We start from the raw sequence: 19,898 nt of genomic DNA, 5'->3' as shown, positions 1-19,898 counted from the left end.
TTGTTTGTAGATGGAAACATGTCTTATATTCTAGTCATGTTGATCTGTTCACACTTTTATGTTTCTGGGTATTGCATCAGTGATGACTTCACTAACACCATATTTCAAAAATGCCCACATTCTTTTCTTATTTCTCCTGTGCCGGTTCTCATGGCATGCATACATCAACACACACAACCACGTTTGAATAGGCTTGTATTTTATACTCGTATCATTTGCTTGAGCTTATATTTTATATGCTGGGTCATGTTATGCAATCTTATCTTTATTTTCTCTAACATCTATTTTATAGTTCACCCACGGGTGTTTTTTTTTTAATACTTACGCAGTACAAAATCCACCCAGAAGTATGCAAACAGAGTTCTACCTTGAGCTCTTTAAGTGCTATCTTTCTGTGGTTTATGTAAATGTGAGTCAATATAAGAATCTTAATTATTCTACCTGATAGTTCATGTTCCTTTTGCCCCACAATGTTACTACTATAGTACGATTACTAAATTATTAACTAATAAACAAGATTATATAATATCCTCAAAATATCATAATCTAAACTATAGTAAATTGATCAGTTATTCTCATCTAGTGATATCTATATTAATGAGGGTCATCCTGTGTATTACCTCTGTATATTTCTGCTTTATAACTCAGTTTTTTTTATTGGGGAAACAGCATATTTTACATTCTCTAAATAAGAATTGTCTTTCCTGCTAAAATAAAGCAAGATTATTAAGGATTACTTTAATCTTCTGGGTATAGTTGGTGCATCAAATGATGTGCATGTCGAGCATATTTCTGTATAAAGACTAAACTTTGCAGTTCGCATGGTGCCCTCCTGATACAAACATTATAGGGTGTTCTATTTTTTTTCCTTGTTTAGGTGGGATGATGATGTTGTCTTCAAGAACTGTGCAAAAGGTGTAGATGATCAAAAGAAAGACAAAAGATTTGTAAATGATACACTGCGATCTGAATTTCACAAGAAGTTTATGGAGAAATATATTAAGTAGTACAGTTTTATGTGCTTAATTAAAGACTAAAATGTTAAGGATCATCTTGGCTTTGGTTAGTTTTTTCTTTTTATCCACCCGCCCCTTTCCTGTCATAAATCATTTGTAGGCTTCCCTAATTTTAAATCCCAGAATAGCTTTTCCCTTATTCATACCTTATTTTATAATGAGAATAATTTGAACCCAGTCTCCATTCTCAGTGTTTCCAATCATGTTTTCTTTTTAATATGAGAAAAGGAACTTTGCTTGTAATAAATATTTTTAATCTAAATAACTAAATTTGTGTTCCGAATTTTTGTTATAATTTATGCAGTTTATAAAATGTTGCATACTTTCTTTTCAAAAGAAAACTCAAGTATGTGCTTTGTGTTTCTTTGTGCATTTAACTTTTCCCCCCTCACTTCTCTCATTGATTTAAGATCAATTAATTTATAATATTTTCTCTGTGCATTTTTTTAAAAGAGTGTGAAGAAAGATTAAAGGAATTCCATTTTGGACCGCCTGTTGGTGTGGAAGAGTATTGTACATCAGTAAGTGGCCCAGGCTTCTGTCTGGGGGAGCAGTGGGTGCTGCAGGCACTCATTACTTCATGGTCAGAGACAGAAGCTCTGTGTCTAGGATGTACATGATGCTCACCTGTTTCTCCTGGGTATTCAGCTGCCATGTTTCTCTTGAAAGTTGTTAGAGTTTTCACACCGACGTGCATTAGATGCAAAGTCTATGGCATTCCAAATCCAAAAAATAAGTAAAGGAAAACCTAGTTGGAAATAGGATTTTGATGATTTTTTGAGAGGTGAGAGGGACACAACTGAGCTCTACTAAAAGCCAGAACTCCTGGAAATGAAGTTTCTGTAAGCTCAGCTGCAACTTCTCCTATTTGAGCTTGATAGGTTCAGGAAGAATCAGAAAAAAGCTAGTTTCCATGATTTCTTTCTTCCTATCTATGTGGTTTTTCTTTCTTTTTTTGTTGGAAGGCAGAGAGGCAGAGAGAAAGAAAAGTCTTTCATCCGCTGGTTCATTCCCCAAATGGCCACAACAGCTAGAGCTGCGCCGATCCGGAGCCAGGAGCTTCCTCTGGATCTCCAACTTGGGTGCAGGGGCCCATGCACTTGGATCATCTTCTGCTGCTTTCCCAGGCCGTAGCAGAGAGCTGGATCAGAAGTGGAGCAGCTTGGACTTGAACCGGCTCCTATATGGGATGCTGGTACTGTAGGCGGCAGCTTTATCCACTACGCCACAGCGCTGGCCCAAGTAGTTTTTTTAATGTAAAACATCATAGAACTTGTCTCAGTCCCAGAATACACACAAACGTGTCAGCTTCAGGTGTATAGCCTACTTAGCTAGACTGCCCTGTGTCCTCTTTGCAAAAGTACCTTGTATAGGAATGACTGAGGGGTCCGTCATACCCTTCGAATGCTGATGCTGTGTGAAAGAGCCAGAGCTTTTAAGCCTGGTGGGCCTGGGTGTGAAGCCCAGCTTTACCTGTGGCTTTAGTACCGCAAACATTGAATGACCACCAAGTGCACTTGTGCTGCATTCATCTAATTGACACCACTCCCTCTAAGGTAGGGGTGATTATTTTCCCCGTTTTATGTTTTATAAGAGAAGTTAAAATAAACTTTAATGGAAGAGGACTAAGACCTGTAACTGTTGATGCTAAGCCATCTACTGCTATGCTTGACTTGATGTTAATTAGTTAGTCCTCTGGCTTTGCTCCACAGTGAGAAACAACAGTAACAGTAGTCTTGAGGGAGTTTTGTAGGCATTGACCAATGTAAACTTCAAGTGTCTGGCAGGCATATTTTAGGGACTTCGTACCTTCTTCCTCATACCTACATCTACTGATAGCAGGAACTGGCTAAAAATTTCAAAGCCTTTTGTTTAGTTCTGGCAAAAAGGTTTGGTTCTAGGCCGGCGCCACGGCTCAATAGGCTAATCCTCCACCTGTGGCGCCGGCACACCGGGTTCTAGTCCCGGTCGGGGCGCTGGATTCTGTCCCGGTTGCCCCTCTTCCAGGCCAGCTCTCTGCTGTGGCCCAGGAGTGCAGTGGAGGATGGCCCAAGTGCTTGGGCCCTGCACCCCATGGGAGACCAGGAGAAGCACCTGGCTCCTGCCTTCGCATCAGTGCGGTACGCCAGCCATTGGAGGGTGAACCAACGGCAAAAGGAAGACCTTTCTCTCTGTCTCTCTCTCACTGTCCACTCTGGCTGTCAAAAAAAAAAAAAAGGTTTGAATTAAGAGGTTCTCTGGCCCCTCAAAGCATGGTATGACCCACACATGCATTGCTGGTTGCTAGGATTAGAAGTGGCAGTCACAGAATCTTAAGTGAAATAGAGGATTAGCTTAATATGGGCTGGCACTGTGGCGTAACGGGTAAAGTTGCCACCTACCGTGCCAACATCCCATATGGGTACTGGTTCGAGTCCCAGCTGCTCCATTTCTGATCCAGCTCTCTGTTATGGCCTGGGAAAGAAGTAGAAGTTGGCCCAAGTCCTTGGTCCCCTGCACCCACATGGGAGACCCAGTAGAAGCTCCTGGCTCCTGATTGGCGCAGCTCCAGTTATTGTGGCCAATTAGAGAGTGAACCAGCGGATGGAAGACACCCCCCTCCCCTTTAAATAAATCTTTAAAAAAAAAAAAAGAAGTGCCACCTGTGTCCAGCTTTCATGGCTTCCTTCTTTTCATCTACCCAACTTGCTCTGCAAGACTATATCACAAAACTTGAAGTCGTTCATGTTCCTGGGAAAAAGGGTCTTTATAACTTCACTGCCCCACTGGCCAGTAGAGCTTCTGTATTCTGAGACAAAGCTGGTCCATTGAGCAGGGAACTCAGTTATCTAGAATAGATAGGGGCAGGGAGACAGAGACAGTTCATTTGCTAGTTCAGACATGGCCTGAGATACTCAGCCACATGCATCGTAGACAAGACATGGAAACAGCAGTAACTCCAAACTCCTTGGGGTAGAGCTGCCTGCCCCTCTAACACAACACCTAGCACCATGCTGGGCATGGAGCAAGGCCTCTCTGAATACCAGGTGGTGTGGATTGGATGTTAGCTATTTTGGAAGAAGCACTATGGAGTAGGAAGAGTACAGGATCCCAAAGGATGCTAGACTGACTTTTAGTTGTGCCAGTTATTAGTTTTATGGCCTTAACATTATTTAAATATCTGTGTCTCAGTTTCCTCCTTTATACAGAATTTAACAATCCCACCATGCAAAGCTGAAGATTGGATGTGACATAATAGAATGCAGTTCATGGACCTGTTGGAGGCTCTTGGAGGGTGAGAGTAACTATTCCCTTGTCCTTCTCTAAATTTCCAGTCAGCTATAAAACAAGAGGAAAAGTATTAACTACAGATTCCAGCCAGTGTCCTGGCCTAAGTGCAGTTGCTTAGGGTATAATGGCCCTAATTTCAATTGAAATTGTTAGTAATTTGACCTTTGAATGTGTGTTTTGCAAATGAAATCTGATGGCACAGTGAAACGTGATAGGTGGGGGCCATGGCTTCTGAGGTCCTGCCTCCCAGAGATAGGTTCTCTGGTGCAAGCATGGGTGCAGGCATGAGGTGGTCGGCATCTAGCCGAGCACAGGTGGGAAAGCAAGAACCAAAGGAGTAGAGGCTTGGGAAGTGTTGCCAGGAGCTGCCCTTGCTGGATACTAGAAGCACCAGAACCGGGGAGCAGGGTGGGGTTTGTCCTGTCCTTATGGTACCTTCTCAGAAATAGGACCAATTGGATGGAACCACTCCTAGTGGGGAGTGGGGCAGAGGGAGGGGTGAGAGCTAAAGGGAGAGAGGAACAACTCAAGCTTCTGCAGGTGGGACTTGGGCCCAGATCCCCTTGTGTCTGGGCCAAAAAATGGGATCCGCCTCGGAGTCATCTTTCAGTGAATTGCTAGGTGTCATTTTATTTGTGATGCTGATGTCATGTGTGACGCTCTTGTGGATGTGTTGCTAGCACCTTTCCTAAATCACCCCCACAGAGCCTCTCCCAACCCCCATGTGCTTCCTAACTTGGAATCTTTTTATATATGGAAGCTCTTTCCAGAGTTTACTGCACTTCTTAAAATGTCCTGTGCTCATCTGGCTAGCTGTCAGAGGTACTGTAGGAGGGGAAAAGAGGAAAAGGAAGAAATCCATTGAGTTCACACTCCTGGGAGAGGCGTATGGCAGGTTTCCTCTCCTGGATGCTCAAACACCTCTCTTCTGAGGAAGTGGGGGAGAAGTGGTTGCTCAAGGTTAGTCTAGTAGAAAGCAGCACATTCATCCCTGTGTGCTAGAGCCTGAGGCAGAGGGAGAGTGGCGAGAACTTAAAGAGTTTCGACTTCAGAAAGGAGGGTTCTGGTGGCATCCTGAGATTTCCTCAACACTCGTGCCCTGCCAAAAGTCTAGCTGTTGTCTCAGAAGCCCTTTACCAGAAGTTGTGTTAAGGAAGAGCTGGGAATCAGGCCACTGTCTTGAAGAGCTTCATTTTCAAAGAGACCACAAGGGCAAAAAAAGAAAGGATATCAGTGAGAAAAACTGGGAGGACAGAAGCGACAAAGCTCGCGGAGCATCAAAGCCATGTTCCTGTGGTCCTGGGCCTTAAAGACAGCACAGTTCCTATCCAGGCTGGAGCCTCCTGCCAGGCCACTGCTCCCCTCCTTCCTCAGTGGAGCTTTGACCATGCCATTCCCTGCCTAAACCCTTCAATAAACAATCACCAGATAAGAAATATAGCAAAGATGATGCCAGTCATGGTAGCTACAGAAAATGGAAAAGGCGTGTTCACAAACATGCTATGAGGCATTAGCAAATGTGTGGGGCCTCTTTGAAGAGAACTCTTACACTGTGTTGTGGGACGTTAGTAAAGACTTTAATAAATGTGGGGGAACACCTAGTCCTGAACGGGAGGATTCAGCAGTGTAAAGAGAATCAGTTTTTCACCCCAAAGAAACTGCAATTGCAGTGGATTGGGACTTTTTGAAACTAGATTTTGACCAAGTTATTTTAAATTTTGTTAGCATAAACTTATAAGAATATCCAGAAAAAAATCTAGGAAACAGGGATATGAAGGGCTTCTTCCTACTGAATGTTGAAATGGATCATAAACATACAAAAATTAGTATGGTTCTGGCCCCAGAACAGAGAGGGAAAATGGAATATAATAAAAGGTCTAGAAACAAATGCAAATACAAAATAATTCTATATTCTTTTAAAAAGGAAATCAACAGAAGAATGAAACATTCAGTAAATGATGTCAGGAAGGTTTTACTGGCCATTAGAAAATAGATTGCCACTGTCAAGCACAAGGCCAAGACAAGGGTGATAAATTCAGCTAGCAGAAAAATAAGCCCTTTTTAGATTCAGACAGTTCAGCACTTACATAATAAAGAAGATAGCCAAGGGTATAGTTAGTTCCCTGTGGCCCTGGGGCAGGGAGACCCCAGAATGGGAAAAAGGACCAGTTATAGACACTAATGGCCGTACATCTTGATGAGAAACCAAGGTCTTGGTGCAGCTGTTTCATAGCTTCCACCGTACCCAAAGGGCAGCAAGGTGAACCAGGAGGTGATTGAGAAACAAGCAGCGTGGCCCTGGTAGCTCCTGGAGCCTGCCTGTGGACTCACGCTCCAGGAGGATCAGAGTGTTCTACCAGGACTCAGGTCAGCAGCCGTTCAAGTCTTGCCTATGTGGATGTTTACAAACAAGGTCATGGGTGCCTGCACAGGGATCTTCCCCTACAGCTGCCCCACAAATCCTCCAGGACACATTTCATGTGGTTTAAAGACTTCAAAGAAAAACTCAAGTACTAGAGAGAAATCTAGGGTAAATATACATTTACTATTTAGCTAGGGATGGCCTGCCTAAGCATTATATCAAAAGCAGAAATCATACTAGAAAAAAAATCAGATAAATTGATTACTCTTTAAAAATTTTGTAAATGGAAAAATTTTAAACACCATTGCCATGGTTTAATTTTGTAGTCTTTTCTTCTCTTAAAATTTCTTCATTTATCTTCATTTTTTTAAAACATTGTTTCATTGTGTAAGCTACACCATTAACTTGCTCTCTTCCAGTATCTTCCAGTCAAAGCAGTGGCCAGGGACTTGTGTTATTATGAGGTGGCCTTCCATGCTCTTTCACACAGAATCCTCTATTTTTAGTGTCTCATGTTTTCCTCCTTCCTGATTTGCTCCCTTCTTTTTCATGGAGTATATCCTGAAATGACTTCTTAAGAATAGATGCAGGCTCTGGCCTCAGAATCAGCCCTTAAGGCATTCGGATCTGGCTAAAAAGCCCATGAGAGTTCCTCAGGCATGGAAACCCAAGACACTGTGGCAAAAAAAAAAAAAAAAACACCAAACCTAAATGAAAGGTCTCTGTGAGTGAGATCCCCACGGAAAGAATGGGCCATCAAAGGATGTACTTTTCTCTGAAAGCAGGAGAGAACTTCTACTTAGACTATGGCCTTGTCTAAATAAGGTCGGAGTTTGTGAACTCAAGAGGCTTTCATAGCCTTGGCAGCTCATGACAAGAGCCTCAGGTGATTACTGACGTCATAAATAAATAAGAGTGTCGATTGTTAAATCAACAACGGGAGTCACTGTGCACTTACTCCCCATGTAGGATCTCTGTCCTTAATGTGTTGTACTATGAGAATTAACAGTAAAACTAGTATTCAAACAGTACTTTATACTTTGTGTGTGTGGGTGCAAACTGTTGAAATCTTTACTTAGTATATACTAAGTTGATCTTCTGTATAGAAAGATAATTAAAAATGAATCTTAATGAAGAATGGGATGGGAGAGGGAGTAGGAGATGGAATGGTTTGCAGGTGGGAGGGTGGTTATAGGGGGGGAAAAACCACCATAATCTAGAAGTTGTACTTTTGAAATTTATATTTATTAAATAAAAGTTTTTTAAAAAAATAGATGCAGGAAACTTAACATATTGAGTCCTCCGTATCTAACTTTATTCTACCCCTCACCTGCCCCACACATAGACACACAGTTGATAGGTTTCCTGTATATAAGTTTAAAACAACTACCATAAGTTAAAACTTTTGCTACATTTTCTTCTAAATTTCAGTTACTTTTGAAAACTCTGATGTCAGTCTCCTTTGTATGCCTTTTTACAGTCCATGTCCTAGTTTTGTTTTTAATCTCTGCAATCTTTTGGGATCTTCTCTTTTTCTTTGCTGTTCTGAAATTTCACAGTGATGTACCCAGCTGTGAGTCTTTTACCATTTGTCATGTTTGATCCTTAGTGAGCCCTCTGGGGATTCAGAATTCATGGACTTCATTTCTGGGGAGATTTCTCATTTCTTTGATAACAGCTCCGCTCTATTTTCTCTGTTGTGGCTCTTTAGAACTCTAATTGGTTAATAGATGTCAAAGTAAAACAAAATGTAGAGATGAATCTTCAATTGAGGAAACTTTATTTGGAAATAAAGGAATAGGCTAGCAACCTGGGCACACATGCACAGGCCGGGGTATGTCGGGAGAACAAAGGAAAGGATGAGGGTTTTATTAAGACAGGTAACTGCACAAGCTATTTGAAAGGAATGTTTGTTGGCACTTTCGGTGTTTGGGGAACTGGCCAGCTCGGATTTGAGAACAGAAACAGTTACTATGTAAAGCTAGTCTTCCAGCTCCATAATTGGTTAAGCCAAAGTAGTCTTAGAGATAACCAGGCCGTTTCAATGGGTTGAATGTGAAGATAGTTTCTGAAGTAGAGTCAGAGACCTGAGTGTTTTCCTGGTTTTCTCACAGACCCTCGATGGTGACCATGGTGGTGGTGTGTGATGGGAAGGACTGCACTTTGTATCATGAACTCTTAAAGTATTAAAAATTAACCTTGTTTCATTTTTCTTGTCTTTCAGATTTTGGTCTCTGACATTTTGTTCCACTTTCCAGGGCATTTAGTACCTTTTATTCCAAAACTTTTACTGCTGTTTTGTCTGATTTTGGCAATCAGATGCAAACTTTTCAAGATCTCTTCTCATTCTTTGAACTTTTCTCCTATTATCTCAGTGATGCTCAATCTTGGCTTCACATGTGAACTACCTAGGGACTTTTTTTAAAATTCGAGAGTCAGACAGAAATTTCCCATCCTCTGATCCATTTCCCAGATGCTCAGAATAGTCATGGGTGGATCGAGGCTGAAGCTGGGAGATCAGATCCCAACTCAGGTCTTCCACATGAGTGACAGGAACCTAACTGCTTGAGGCATCACAGCTGCCTCCCAGGGTGGTAGTAGCAGGAAGCCAGAGTCAAGAGCTGGAGCTGGGTACCAAGCACTCAATTCTGATGTGGGATGCGAGTGTCCTAACCAACTTCTTAACAGTTCCACCAAATATTCTGCCGCCCCCCCCCCCCCCCGGGACTTCTGATAGCTCTTATGCCATAACCCACACTAATTTAATCCAATCTAGGGCTAAGACACAAGCATCTTTTTTTTTTTTTTTTAAATTTGTTTATTTGAAAGGCAGAGTTACACAGAGAAGGAGAGGCAAAGAGAGAGAGAGAGAGAGAGGTCTTCCATCCACTGGTTCACTCCCCAGTTGGCTGCAATGGTCGGAGCTGTGCATTTCCGAAGCCAGGAGCCAGGAGCTTCTTCTGGGTCTACAACACAAGTGCAGAGGCCCAAGGATTTGGGCCATCATTCACTCTTTTCCCAGGTAATAGCAGAGAGCTGGATCGGAAGTAGAGCAGCTGGGACTCAAACCGGCGCCCATATGGGATGCCAGCACTGCAGGTGGCAGCTTTACCCGCTACGCCACAGCGCCGGCCCCTAGAATCATGTGTTTTTGGTTTTTTTCTTTAAGATTTTATTTTATTTATTTGAAAGAGTTATAGAGAGAGATAGAGACAGAGTCTTCCATCTGCTGGTTCACTCCCCAGATGGCCACAATGGCCAGAGCTGCGCCAATCTGAAGCCAGGAGCCAGGAGCTTCCTTCAGGTCTCCCACCTGGGTGCAGGGGCCCAACAACTTGGGCCATCTTCTACTGCTATCCTAGGCCATAGCAGAGAGCTGGATCGGAAGAGGAGCAGCCGGGACTAGAACCGGCGCCTATATGGGATGCCTGCACTTCAGGCCAGGGCTTTAAAGCTTGCCAGCTGATATCAGCTTGTTTGAAAAATTGCAACATTACTGTACCTGTTTTAGACATTTAGTATCTTTCATTTATTAATCTGTATGTGTGCTTAGACATAATTCCTGCTCTGCGTATTACTATAATTCTCAGGCCACAGGCTCAAGCACGCAAAAATACAATTATTTTTGTTTTACTATAATTCATTGTAATTTCTGTTTTCAGTCTTTAGTCTCACAGATGGAAGAAGCTCAATCAATTCGATTTTATTTCAGTTCTAGATTTAGACAGGCAGTACTGTTTAAATCTCTCCTGTTGCTTATTAGGGAAAGGGAATAAATGTGCTTGGTCATTCCTTTTAAACGAGCACATCTCTTGAATAAATCATTGGATGTCAGAATGAAGCAGGGTCACCAACATTTTGTTTTCCCTTTTAACTTTCTGGAGCCTATAAATGGAATGTCATTGATTGAGATGTAACACATACTAACACATCTTTTATGAAAGTTTGAGCCTTTATCTTATCCCTTCCATAGAGTGTATTTTTGAGGCACTATATGTTATGCATCTAGAGTTTCTGATGCTGTATCTTTTGCATAATAGTTATTTTTTCCCTCTAAGTTGAATTCTGTGTGTTTTGGTCTAGATTTCATAAGCTAGCATGGGCTCTAAGTAGATGTGATAAATGCTTTCACAGTCAAGCGCACTTCCTCTCCCCATCACCCTCCTCAGTTTCCACCTTGCTTCTCCATTATCTGAGAGGTGTGTGCTGTCCTGGCTGCACTGACTGCTCCCTAAGGATGGCCAGTGGGAAAGGCCTGTTTCCCAGATCCTGAGGAAGATGCTGAGATTATACTTTTCAGGGCTGCAAACCAAACACTCAGCTCCCTGATTTTCCCTCCAGCCATTGATGCAGCTTTTTTTGTTTTTTTAAAATAATGTATTTTCAGTACAGTAAGGATAATGGCTCTATCATGTTAGGAAAGTGTATAGGTCCTGAACGAATTTTTTTTTTAAAGATTTATTTTATTTTATTTTTTGAAAGAGAAAGGGATCATATATCTGCTGGTTCACTCCCCAAATAGCTGCAATGGCCAGAGCTGGGCCTTTCCTAAACCAGGAGCCAGGTCTCCTGGTCTCCCATGTGGGTGCAGGGGCCCAAGGACTTGGGCCATCCTCCACTGCTTTCCCAGACATGGTAGCAGGAAGCTGGATCAGGAGAGGAGCAGTCCAGACTCAAACTGGTGCCCATATGGGATGCCAGCTTTGCAGGCCGGGGCTTTAACCCACTGCACCACAATGCTGGCCCCATGAATGAATATTTAACCCACTTTGAAGCATTCTCCAAGCTGATTTATGGGTTAAAGCCTGAAGCACAGCTTGAACAGAGCTAGGCCGTCTACCCCATCTTAGATGGGAATTCTGAATTCAGAGACGTCCAAAGGTCTTACAAGATCTGTGCTTCTGCCCTTCCTTGGGAGAGTGTAGTGATGTCAGAGGAAATGGTTATTGCTTCTGCATTTTCTCAGTCATGCTGTTGCCAAGGGATCTAAGTGATTCGTCCCACAAAATTCAGTTATTTAATTCAGTGATTTTTGTGACTCATAGATTTTTTAGATCTACAAATGTATTTTAAAATAATGGTATAGTCCATTTAGAAGTGTTTTTTTTTTTAATCCAATAGCATCGACTTTTATTCATTCATGTTAAGTCACCTGAAATGATCTGTTTTAAACGCTCATTAATGTAAATGGCTGAACAAATCCATTTCAATGGATACTCAATATCCCACATAGTTAAGTCACTTCAACACAGCCTCATGACAACTCCCACACCAAAACAGTCCTTTATTTTGTAAATTTTGACCCATTATCACTCCCAAGTTATGTTTTTATCAGCTGTCAAGTGTACAAGGTGAAGATAAGTTTTAGTTAGATGGGGCTGCACCTGGAAAATAAATTTCTTAAAACTCCATATACATGCTTCAAAACTGCTGGGTCCCGAGTCCATCCATGAACTCCAGGGCTGCCAGTATCACATGCAGTATATTAAAGCTACACTATCTGAATAGCTTATTAATTCTGCATAAATCAGGTCAAGCAATGTGTCAACCTGTAACAGACTGTGCACTCTAACTGAACATGGCAAAATATTCATTTTTTAGAACTTTACATCATCATTTGATGTTAAACAATGAAGCAAATCCCAACAGTATATACAAAAAACAGCTTTGCATTTACAAAAGATTGTTTCCCATACTGATTAATCCAGACAGCTAACTCATTGGTTTATGCAACTTTATTGAAGAAAAATAAATCAATTACTAGCAGAGCTATTAGTTGATCATTCATCCATTGACAACTTGCATCATTTATTCAGTGCTATATTAGATTAACTAATAGCTCCAAGCCTCCTAACAATTTAAATGAAAATTACAAAATGTTTGAGACCCTATTTTGGAATACAAAGTGTGTTTGACTTCCAGTTTCCATTCTCTGTAGAAGAAGAACAGGACATTCCTTTATTGACATGCATAAAATACATCACATTTTCTGTTCTGCTGATGCTATAAACTCAATACCAGTTCTCCAGCCACATCAGTTATGAGCATAAAGTCTAGCATGTAACCTCAGATCTCTAACAGTGAAAGGCTTAAACAAGGATGGATGCTGCTAGAATAACGCTGCTTCCTTTGATGTGACAACTGGGCATCCATCTCCCTCCCTCTCAGGTGATTTCTCCAGCATGTTAGAGCAGTGAGGAATGGTTTTAGTCTATAACCAAGTTACAGTGAAGACATTGGCCACATAATACACATGCTCCATTTTTTTAAAAAATTCTGGATCTTGGGCAACTGTTCTCTTGTAACTACTTTACAGTTTCTAAAAGCAGTTATTGTCCAAAGCTGGAAGAACTTAAGTCTTCTCAGTTGAGCATGTGAATGAATGGAGGGAGGTAAACAAAAAATAAAATTAAAAAAGATGAGGTCTGATAGGGGAGCAGCCAGATAAGAAAATCAAAAAAGGAACAGTAATTTAAAGGTTATTCCAGCTATAATGCAGGTTATTCTGACTTTAAGGTAGCATCACATGGCATACTTCTGAGTCCATTCCCGAGATATTCTGTTGTACTTATCTCTGTCTGTTTTATAGATCCGTGCAATCTCTGGCACTAGGGGGTCATCTAGGTTTGGATCACATAGCAGTGAACAAATGGATAAAAGAACTTTAGAAATAGTTAAAGCAGGAGACCACTGTGATCTTAGAATATTGAGACAAATGTTGCCATTACTGTTAATATTTGGATGATAAATTCTTGTTGTAAATGCAACCTTAGGTGGTTTGAAGGGGTAGTCTGTAGGAAAATGAATTGTCAAAAAGAATACACTGCCTTGATATGGGCTGTCATTAGGTCCCATAATTGTGGCTTGCCAGTGAAACATATCATCCCCAACTGGACCTGCAGAACATTGTGCTGGAGGGTCACGGGCCAAATCACTAAGTTCCTTATTAATCCGTTTCAGCGCCATAGTCTGTACTTTTAGTCTGACTCCTCTCTCCCTCTCTCGGTGTATGCTCAGAGGTCCGGCCGGCGGGGAAGGATTGTCTCTTGGTCTTACGCCAGCTCTGCCAGACACAGGCACTTGGTATGGAGGCGGCAGATCTCGCCAGAACGACGTGGATGGCTAACAGGAGCTGGAGTAGAAGTATTTTTAAAAACTTATTTTTTGAAAATTTGGATAGACTGGGTAGTGGGATCTGTTCACACTGTCTCAGGGTTGACTCTTTGACCGCCCGTAAGGCAATGACCCTCTGGGTTTGTGCCACTCTTTCTCTGAGACAGCGGTCACCTGTATGGGAATCTCTTTGCTCCCTGGTGGGCAACCCATTGTGGATGCAAGGTCAACTTCCACCAGACAACTGGGTGTCCCTTTCATGCTTTCTTGATCACTGTCCCCTCATTTCCCAGACAATACATATCGTTCCTGATGAGAATACTGTTAAAATGCAGCGTATTATCTTACTGTTGTTATGCCTCTTTAATAATTGTTGTGTACAAATCTTACCAGATGTCAGTTGATAAATACTGCTCACCATTGACTATATTTGCATTTCTTTTGCTTCATTTTACCTCTCTTTTCAGAATTTTAGATTCTTATATTTAATTTCACATAAAATAAATGTAATGTGTCTCATTTATCATGCTTCCAAAAATAGACCCAGTTCTATGGTCTGAATGTTTGTGTCCCCCAAAATTGCAAGACTTAAACCTAGTCCTAAATGTAGGGTGTTTGGAGGTGGGACCTTTTGGGAGGTGATTAGCTCATGAAGTCAGAGTCCTTGTGAGCGGGACAGCTTTCTGTGGGGGTCTTCACAAGACATCAAAGCAGTGGTGACTTGATATTGGATTCCCAGCCTCTAGAACTGTGAGGAATAAATTTCTGCTGTTTATATACTATCCTCTCCCCTTACCTGCAGTTTCACTATTTACAGTTTCAACTAGCTGAGGTCAACTGCGGTGTGAAAACATTAAATGGAAAATCCCAGAAATAAGCAATTAAAAGATATTAAGTTGAATGCCATTTTGAATATCATGGTAAAATATTGCTTTATCCACATTTGTTCTGTGTTGAATATGAATCCTTCCTTTGCCAGTGTGTCCACACTATATGTGCTACCTGCCTGTTAGTCTCTTAGCAGCCATATGGGTTATCAGAGAAACTCAAGGTATCTCAGTGCTTGTGTTCAACTGACCTTTAATTAATAATGGCCCCAAACTACAAGAGTAATGATACTGGGAATTTTGTTAGAGTATATATTTTTGTAATTTTTTTGTAGTTATTGTTGTTAATCTGTTACTGTACCTGATTTATAACATACATTTTATATATGTATGTATATCTGAAAAAACTGAGCATAATAGGGTTTGGTATTATCTGTGGTTTCAGTCATCTGTCCACTGGAGTCCTGGGACATATCACCTGCAGATAAGGGGGGACTGCTATATTCTGTTGGAATACCCCAGGCAGGCTAACACCCACCTAGTTTTTTTCACTTTGTTTCTTGGCTGTCCTTTTTCTCTTTCCTCCCCCTCTTCCAACATTCACACCGCACCACCAGGTAACCCATACTAACAACCTAATGCATATCCATGCTTTTCTCCATGCTGATATAATTCTCCTCTGTTCCCCTCTCACTGGTTTTATGCATATGGGATAACATGGCATAATCCTCTGCCATGTTGTTCTTTACAGATATCTAGTATAATTCCAATTCGTTCTTCTTAACAGACTCCATGATACCCTGGAACTGTCTAGTATTTCATAAACATCTTCTCAGACCTGGTTATTAAATATTTAAGAATTCTATGAGCTAGTTATTAAACTATGACTAGCTTAAAATCGCCCGTAGTGGAAGAACGTACATCTTGGGAATTGACAAGCACTACAAATCAGGGCTCTGGCTTTTGGCTTTTGTTATACCACTGTGCGAGTTCACAGTAATGCATAAGAAAATCGCCTATTGATGCGTGTTTATTTTATTTCTCTTTTCTCTCTCTCCCACTACTGTGAACAATGCTGTCATAGACTCAAATATTCAAGCAGCACTCCACTGAAGAGGTTTGGACAGTAGCCCCCAAGTCATGCTGAGTCCAGGCTAGGCAGGAGGATAGCTGGACGTCACAGCCCAAAAGGCAGTCACCTCATTGTTCCCCTGCGAGTGGTGACAGGCTGAGGACCTTCCTGTAAGGGCACAGTGTCAGCCTTTTGTCACCTTCCTGTCTGGTCCCTGAGCTGCCGCCCCCACCCCTGATACTCTGAGCATGATGCCCATGCAGCAATAAAGTCACAGTCCCCTGGGGGTTGAAAATAGAAGATGTTTCCTGCACTTAGTTTAAGCTCCTTCAGAAAGCAGTGGCTCAAGATTTGAGCCACTGGTCTCCATGGCTGCATCTCCAGCCTGCATTTGTCTCCTTTTTGACTTTTTATTCCTGACTGTCCATGGAGCATCCCCACCCATGGCCCAGCTGGCATCTCCTAAACAGAGCCCCTCTGCCTTGTCCAGCACCATGTTTGGGCAGTACTGCCATTTCTTCAATTGCCTGTGCCATGGAGTACTAGTTTCTGTGAAGGTTTAAATGATACTATGCCTGTAAAAAATCTAGGAATTCAGCAATTGTTAGTCTCCCCTCACCCCACCTCCTCCTTTTCCTTCCTTCTCTTTTCTGTAACAGGAAAATTCTTAGATTAAGGAAAAGTGGAAAGTCACATAGTTTCCCAACACGATGTGCTGGCACCTGAGGTTCAAGGTGTTCTATGGACAGATGAACCACATGTGAGAGCTTCAAGAGGAATGTGGCCCTCAGAGCTGGTCTGTTTTTTCACTTTGTCATTGATGGCGACTCAACTGTGAAGAGAGAAGAGATGAGGGAGGTGGAGGGGGCAGATTAAGTTCATCCCGACCCTTGTCACCAGCCATAAAGGGGCTCTGGTCCAGAGGAGCCTGGAAGTGGTGATGCAGCTTAGGACTGTATCCCAGCTAAGGAAAAGTAGAGTTGTTTGAGGTCATCTGAATTAGAGGAAAAATGTTTCTCTTGAGTTTCGGTTTTTCTTCCACTTGTAAATTACTGCGGGCTGGCAGACACATCCATCAGCCCTCGATGAACACGACTCCATCCATCCTCGCATCGTCTCCCGAACTGGGTCGCTGGAAGAGGCTCGTAAATCATGTGCAGTCAGAACATAATTATTTCATAGCTTGTCAGAAGGCTGAGAGCATCAAGGCCGAGCAGCATCCCGGGAAAAGTGGAAGATCATCCGTGTAGAAAAGCTTGTGGTTTTGAAGCGGAGAGAAAGAGGAAATGCAGGATTGTGGTCTGCTTACACTGGTAGTGCTTTCAGAGGCCAACTGTAATCTCAAATGTGCTTTAAAGCGAAGCACGTGCCATGCACAAGATAACGGTGCTAAATGTGGGGATTCAAAGATGGTTGAGAGCCAGCGCTAGTCTTAGACACAGCTGTCTGCCTGTGGGGTCGGAGGTGGGTTCAGGTCACAGCTCCACCACTTACTTGACTGGTGCCTGGTCATTTCGTCTTCCTGAGCCTCAGTTTGCTGGTCTGCAAAACAGAGACAATGTCCCCATTTTTGTAAGAACAGCGCATAACGTGTTCATCTGTTTGCATAGTGCCTGGTAAACAGTAGACCATCAGTCACCGTGGCTCTCTGCTGCCTCTCCGTTCACCTTCTCTGGTGCCTTTTTCTTCACTGCTGTTAACCCCTAAAGGAGTGCGTGTTGACAGCAGGAGGAGAGACAGCAGGTCAAAGCGCAAAGCCTCACTTTAGAAGAAATAAGACGTTCAGAGGGAGACAAAAAAATGTAAGAATGGAGATGGATTTACGGTGTGGAGAACATTGAAGGAAACCCTGTTTAGACTAGAGAAGGAAAGGTTCAGCGGTCGGCCAGGAGGCCTGTATTTATCCTTTCAGAGGTTGGCTGCTGTGTGGACGGGTGATGAGTCTGGACCTAGACATAGCCTTCAGCACAGTGGGAGGAAGCCCCCGCCAGGAGCAGAGCCATCAGGGTAAGGCGGGAAGCTTTGGTGGTGGCACAGGGTGAGAATGGAGGCCAGATGGATTTAGCTGGCTCAGGTGCTGCATGCTGGGGACGTAGAGAGATAACCTGTACCCCTTTTAACCCTCAAGGCTCTGATCTGAAAATTCTGCTCCATTATGGGTGTTGTTTAAGGAGGTCGGTGGTTGCCACTTGTAGCTCATTCTAAACTGCTGCATTCTCTCCTTCTTAAATAATGGTGCAAACTTTGTTGATGCAAGATGCTAATAACCACCATTGTACTCGGACCCTGTGTTGATCTGCTTGTGCTTCCTCAAGTATTCCAGCTCTCTCCAGGCTTCTTGCCCTGCCTCATACCATCCCAACCAAAGAGCCAACCCAAGCTCTTTCCAAAAGTTGTACTGTTTCCTCCGTAGTCCAGCTTAAATCTTTCATCCTCTCTCTTTTTTTTTTTAATTGGTTTATTTATTTGAAAGGCAGAGTTACAGAGAGGCAGAGGCAGAGAGAGAAAGAGGTCTTCCACCTGCTGATTCACTCCCCAGATGGCTGCAACAGCTGCAGTTGTGCTGATCTGAAGCCAGGAACCAGGTGCTTCCTCCAGGTCTCCCACACTGGTGCGGGGGCCCAAGTACTTGGGCCATCTTCTACTGCTTTCCTAGGCCACAGCAAAGAGCTGAATTGGAAGTGGAGCAGCTGGAACTTGAACTGGTGCCCATATGGGATGCCCGGCACTGCAGGCAGCAGCTTCACCCACTATGCCACAGCGCCAGCCCCTAAATCTTTCATCCTCTTAAGAAAGATCCCAGGTCCCCTCTTCCCTCTTGTGAAATCAGTCACACCTCTTCCATACTTCACAGTACTTTCTTTCTCAGTGTATTAGAATCTCACAGGACTAACCCTCCCAGCCAGGTTATGAGGCCATGGCCTTTCATAGAGTCTTTGTGTTATTTATTTTCGTCTCCACCCAGCCCACAAAAAGTAGAGGGTGCTCAGTATTTGACTTTTAACCATTCAGAACACAAACAAGCTGTTATGGTTTGAATGTTTTTATCCCTCTGCTCTCAGAATTCATGTTGAGACGAAGGTGTGGCCTCTGGAAGGTGATTAAGACACAAGACCTCTGACCTCATTCAGTGGATTAATGGAGGGCCGGCACTGTGGCTCAGTAATCTAAGCCTTCCCCTGCAGGGCCTGCATCCCATATGGGCGCCAGTTCATCTTCTGATCCAGCTCCCTGCTAATGACCTGGGAAAGCAGTGGAAGATGACCCGTGCTTGGGCCCCTGCACCCATGTGGGAGACCCAGAAGAAGCTCCTGGCTCCTGGCTTTGGACTGGCCCAGCTCCAGCTGTTGCAGCCATTTGGGGAGTGATACAGTGGCTAGAAGACCTCTCTGTCTCTCCCTCTGTCAGTAACTCTGCCTCTCAGATAAGTACATCTTTTTAAAAAATGGATGAATGGAGGGAGTTTGCGCCTCTTCTTGCCCTTCCATCTTCCAATATGTGAGGATCCTACGGTACGGCTCTCAAAGAGCTGTGTTGGAAGCAGAAGGCATCCAACTCCTTGATGCTAATTCCTTGATCTTGGACTTCCCAGTCTTCAGAACTGTGGCAAATCAATTTATATTCTTTGTAAGTGACCACTCTTTGGTATTCTTTTTATAACAGCACAAAGTGGACCAAGACACAAATGAAATAACTTGCATCAGTTTCTGTCCACTGTGGCGTCTCCGTATTCTGGATTCATAGTAAAAGAGCAATGCATGCCTGCATAACGAAGCACCGTGGCCCATGCCTGATTTACACTCTGATCCCCAGATATCATGTTTACCTTTGTCTTCACTGTCATTCCAACAAATCTCCAGCAACGAGAAGCAGAATTCTGTGTAATGAGCTTCAAGCTAGCTGCAGCACATTGTAACAGGATGACTTTCAACAAGATGATGGAGCACAGAGACTGGGCCCAGGTAACAGCTGTAACATGGGTAAATGACAACTTGCTCTCAGGATGATATGGAAATCCAGTAAAATGCAAAGTACTTTAGAAGTGTGTTAGTGATCAATATTGTTACTGTTTGCTGCAATCATATCTTCCTGACTACCTTCCTTATTGATTCCATTCCGTATGTTTTGAGGAGGGTAGATACCTGCCTAGCCAGCAGCCCTCCAACAGACCTAAATGTGAACTCAGAAACATTAAGAGGTGGGTGTTCGGTGTAGGGGTGAAGGTGCTACTTGGGCTG

At 42.9% G+C, this 19,898-nt stretch overlaps 2 protein-coding genes across 3 annotated transcripts in view; one reads left to right on the top strand and one right to left on the bottom strand.

Annotated features, from left to right (window-relative positions):
• CWC15 (CWC15 spliceosome associated protein homolog) overlaps positions 1-19,657 on the top strand; it is a 31,316-nt gene extending 11,659 nt beyond the window's left edge. Inside the window, exon 7 of one of the 2 annotated variants that reach the window (XM_062196895.1) lies at positions 19,324-19,657. In XM_062196895.1, coding sequence (XP_062052879.1) covers positions 19,324-19,354 — 31 coding nt within the window. In that variant the 3' untranslated portion in view covers positions 19,355-19,657. Of the gene's footprint in view, positions 1-877; positions 1,052-19,323 lie in introns of those variants that run through there. The other variant, XM_062196894.1, reaches the window with a different exon arrangement.
• Positions 12,883-13,640, bottom strand: LOC133763356 (ubiquitin-conjugating enzyme E2 D3-like). Its single transcript, XM_062196896.1, has one exon. The coding sequence runs from the start codon at positions 13,612-13,614 to the stop codon at positions 13,171-13,173; it is 444 nt and encodes a 147-aa protein (XP_062052880.1). The 5' UTR covers positions 13,615-13,640; the 3' UTR covers positions 12,883-13,170.
• Positions 19,658-19,898: the final 241 nt, after the last annotated feature.

This window comes from Lepus europaeus, chromosome 7 (assembly GCF_033115175.1).
Source record: "Lepus europaeus isolate LE1 chromosome 7, mLepTim1.pri, whole genome shotgun sequence".
In the NCBI taxonomy this organism is placed as follows: Eukaryota; Metazoa; Chordata; class Mammalia; order Lagomorpha; family Leporidae; genus Lepus; species Lepus europaeus.
This window is presented reverse-complemented; position numbering and strand designations above follow the sequence as displayed.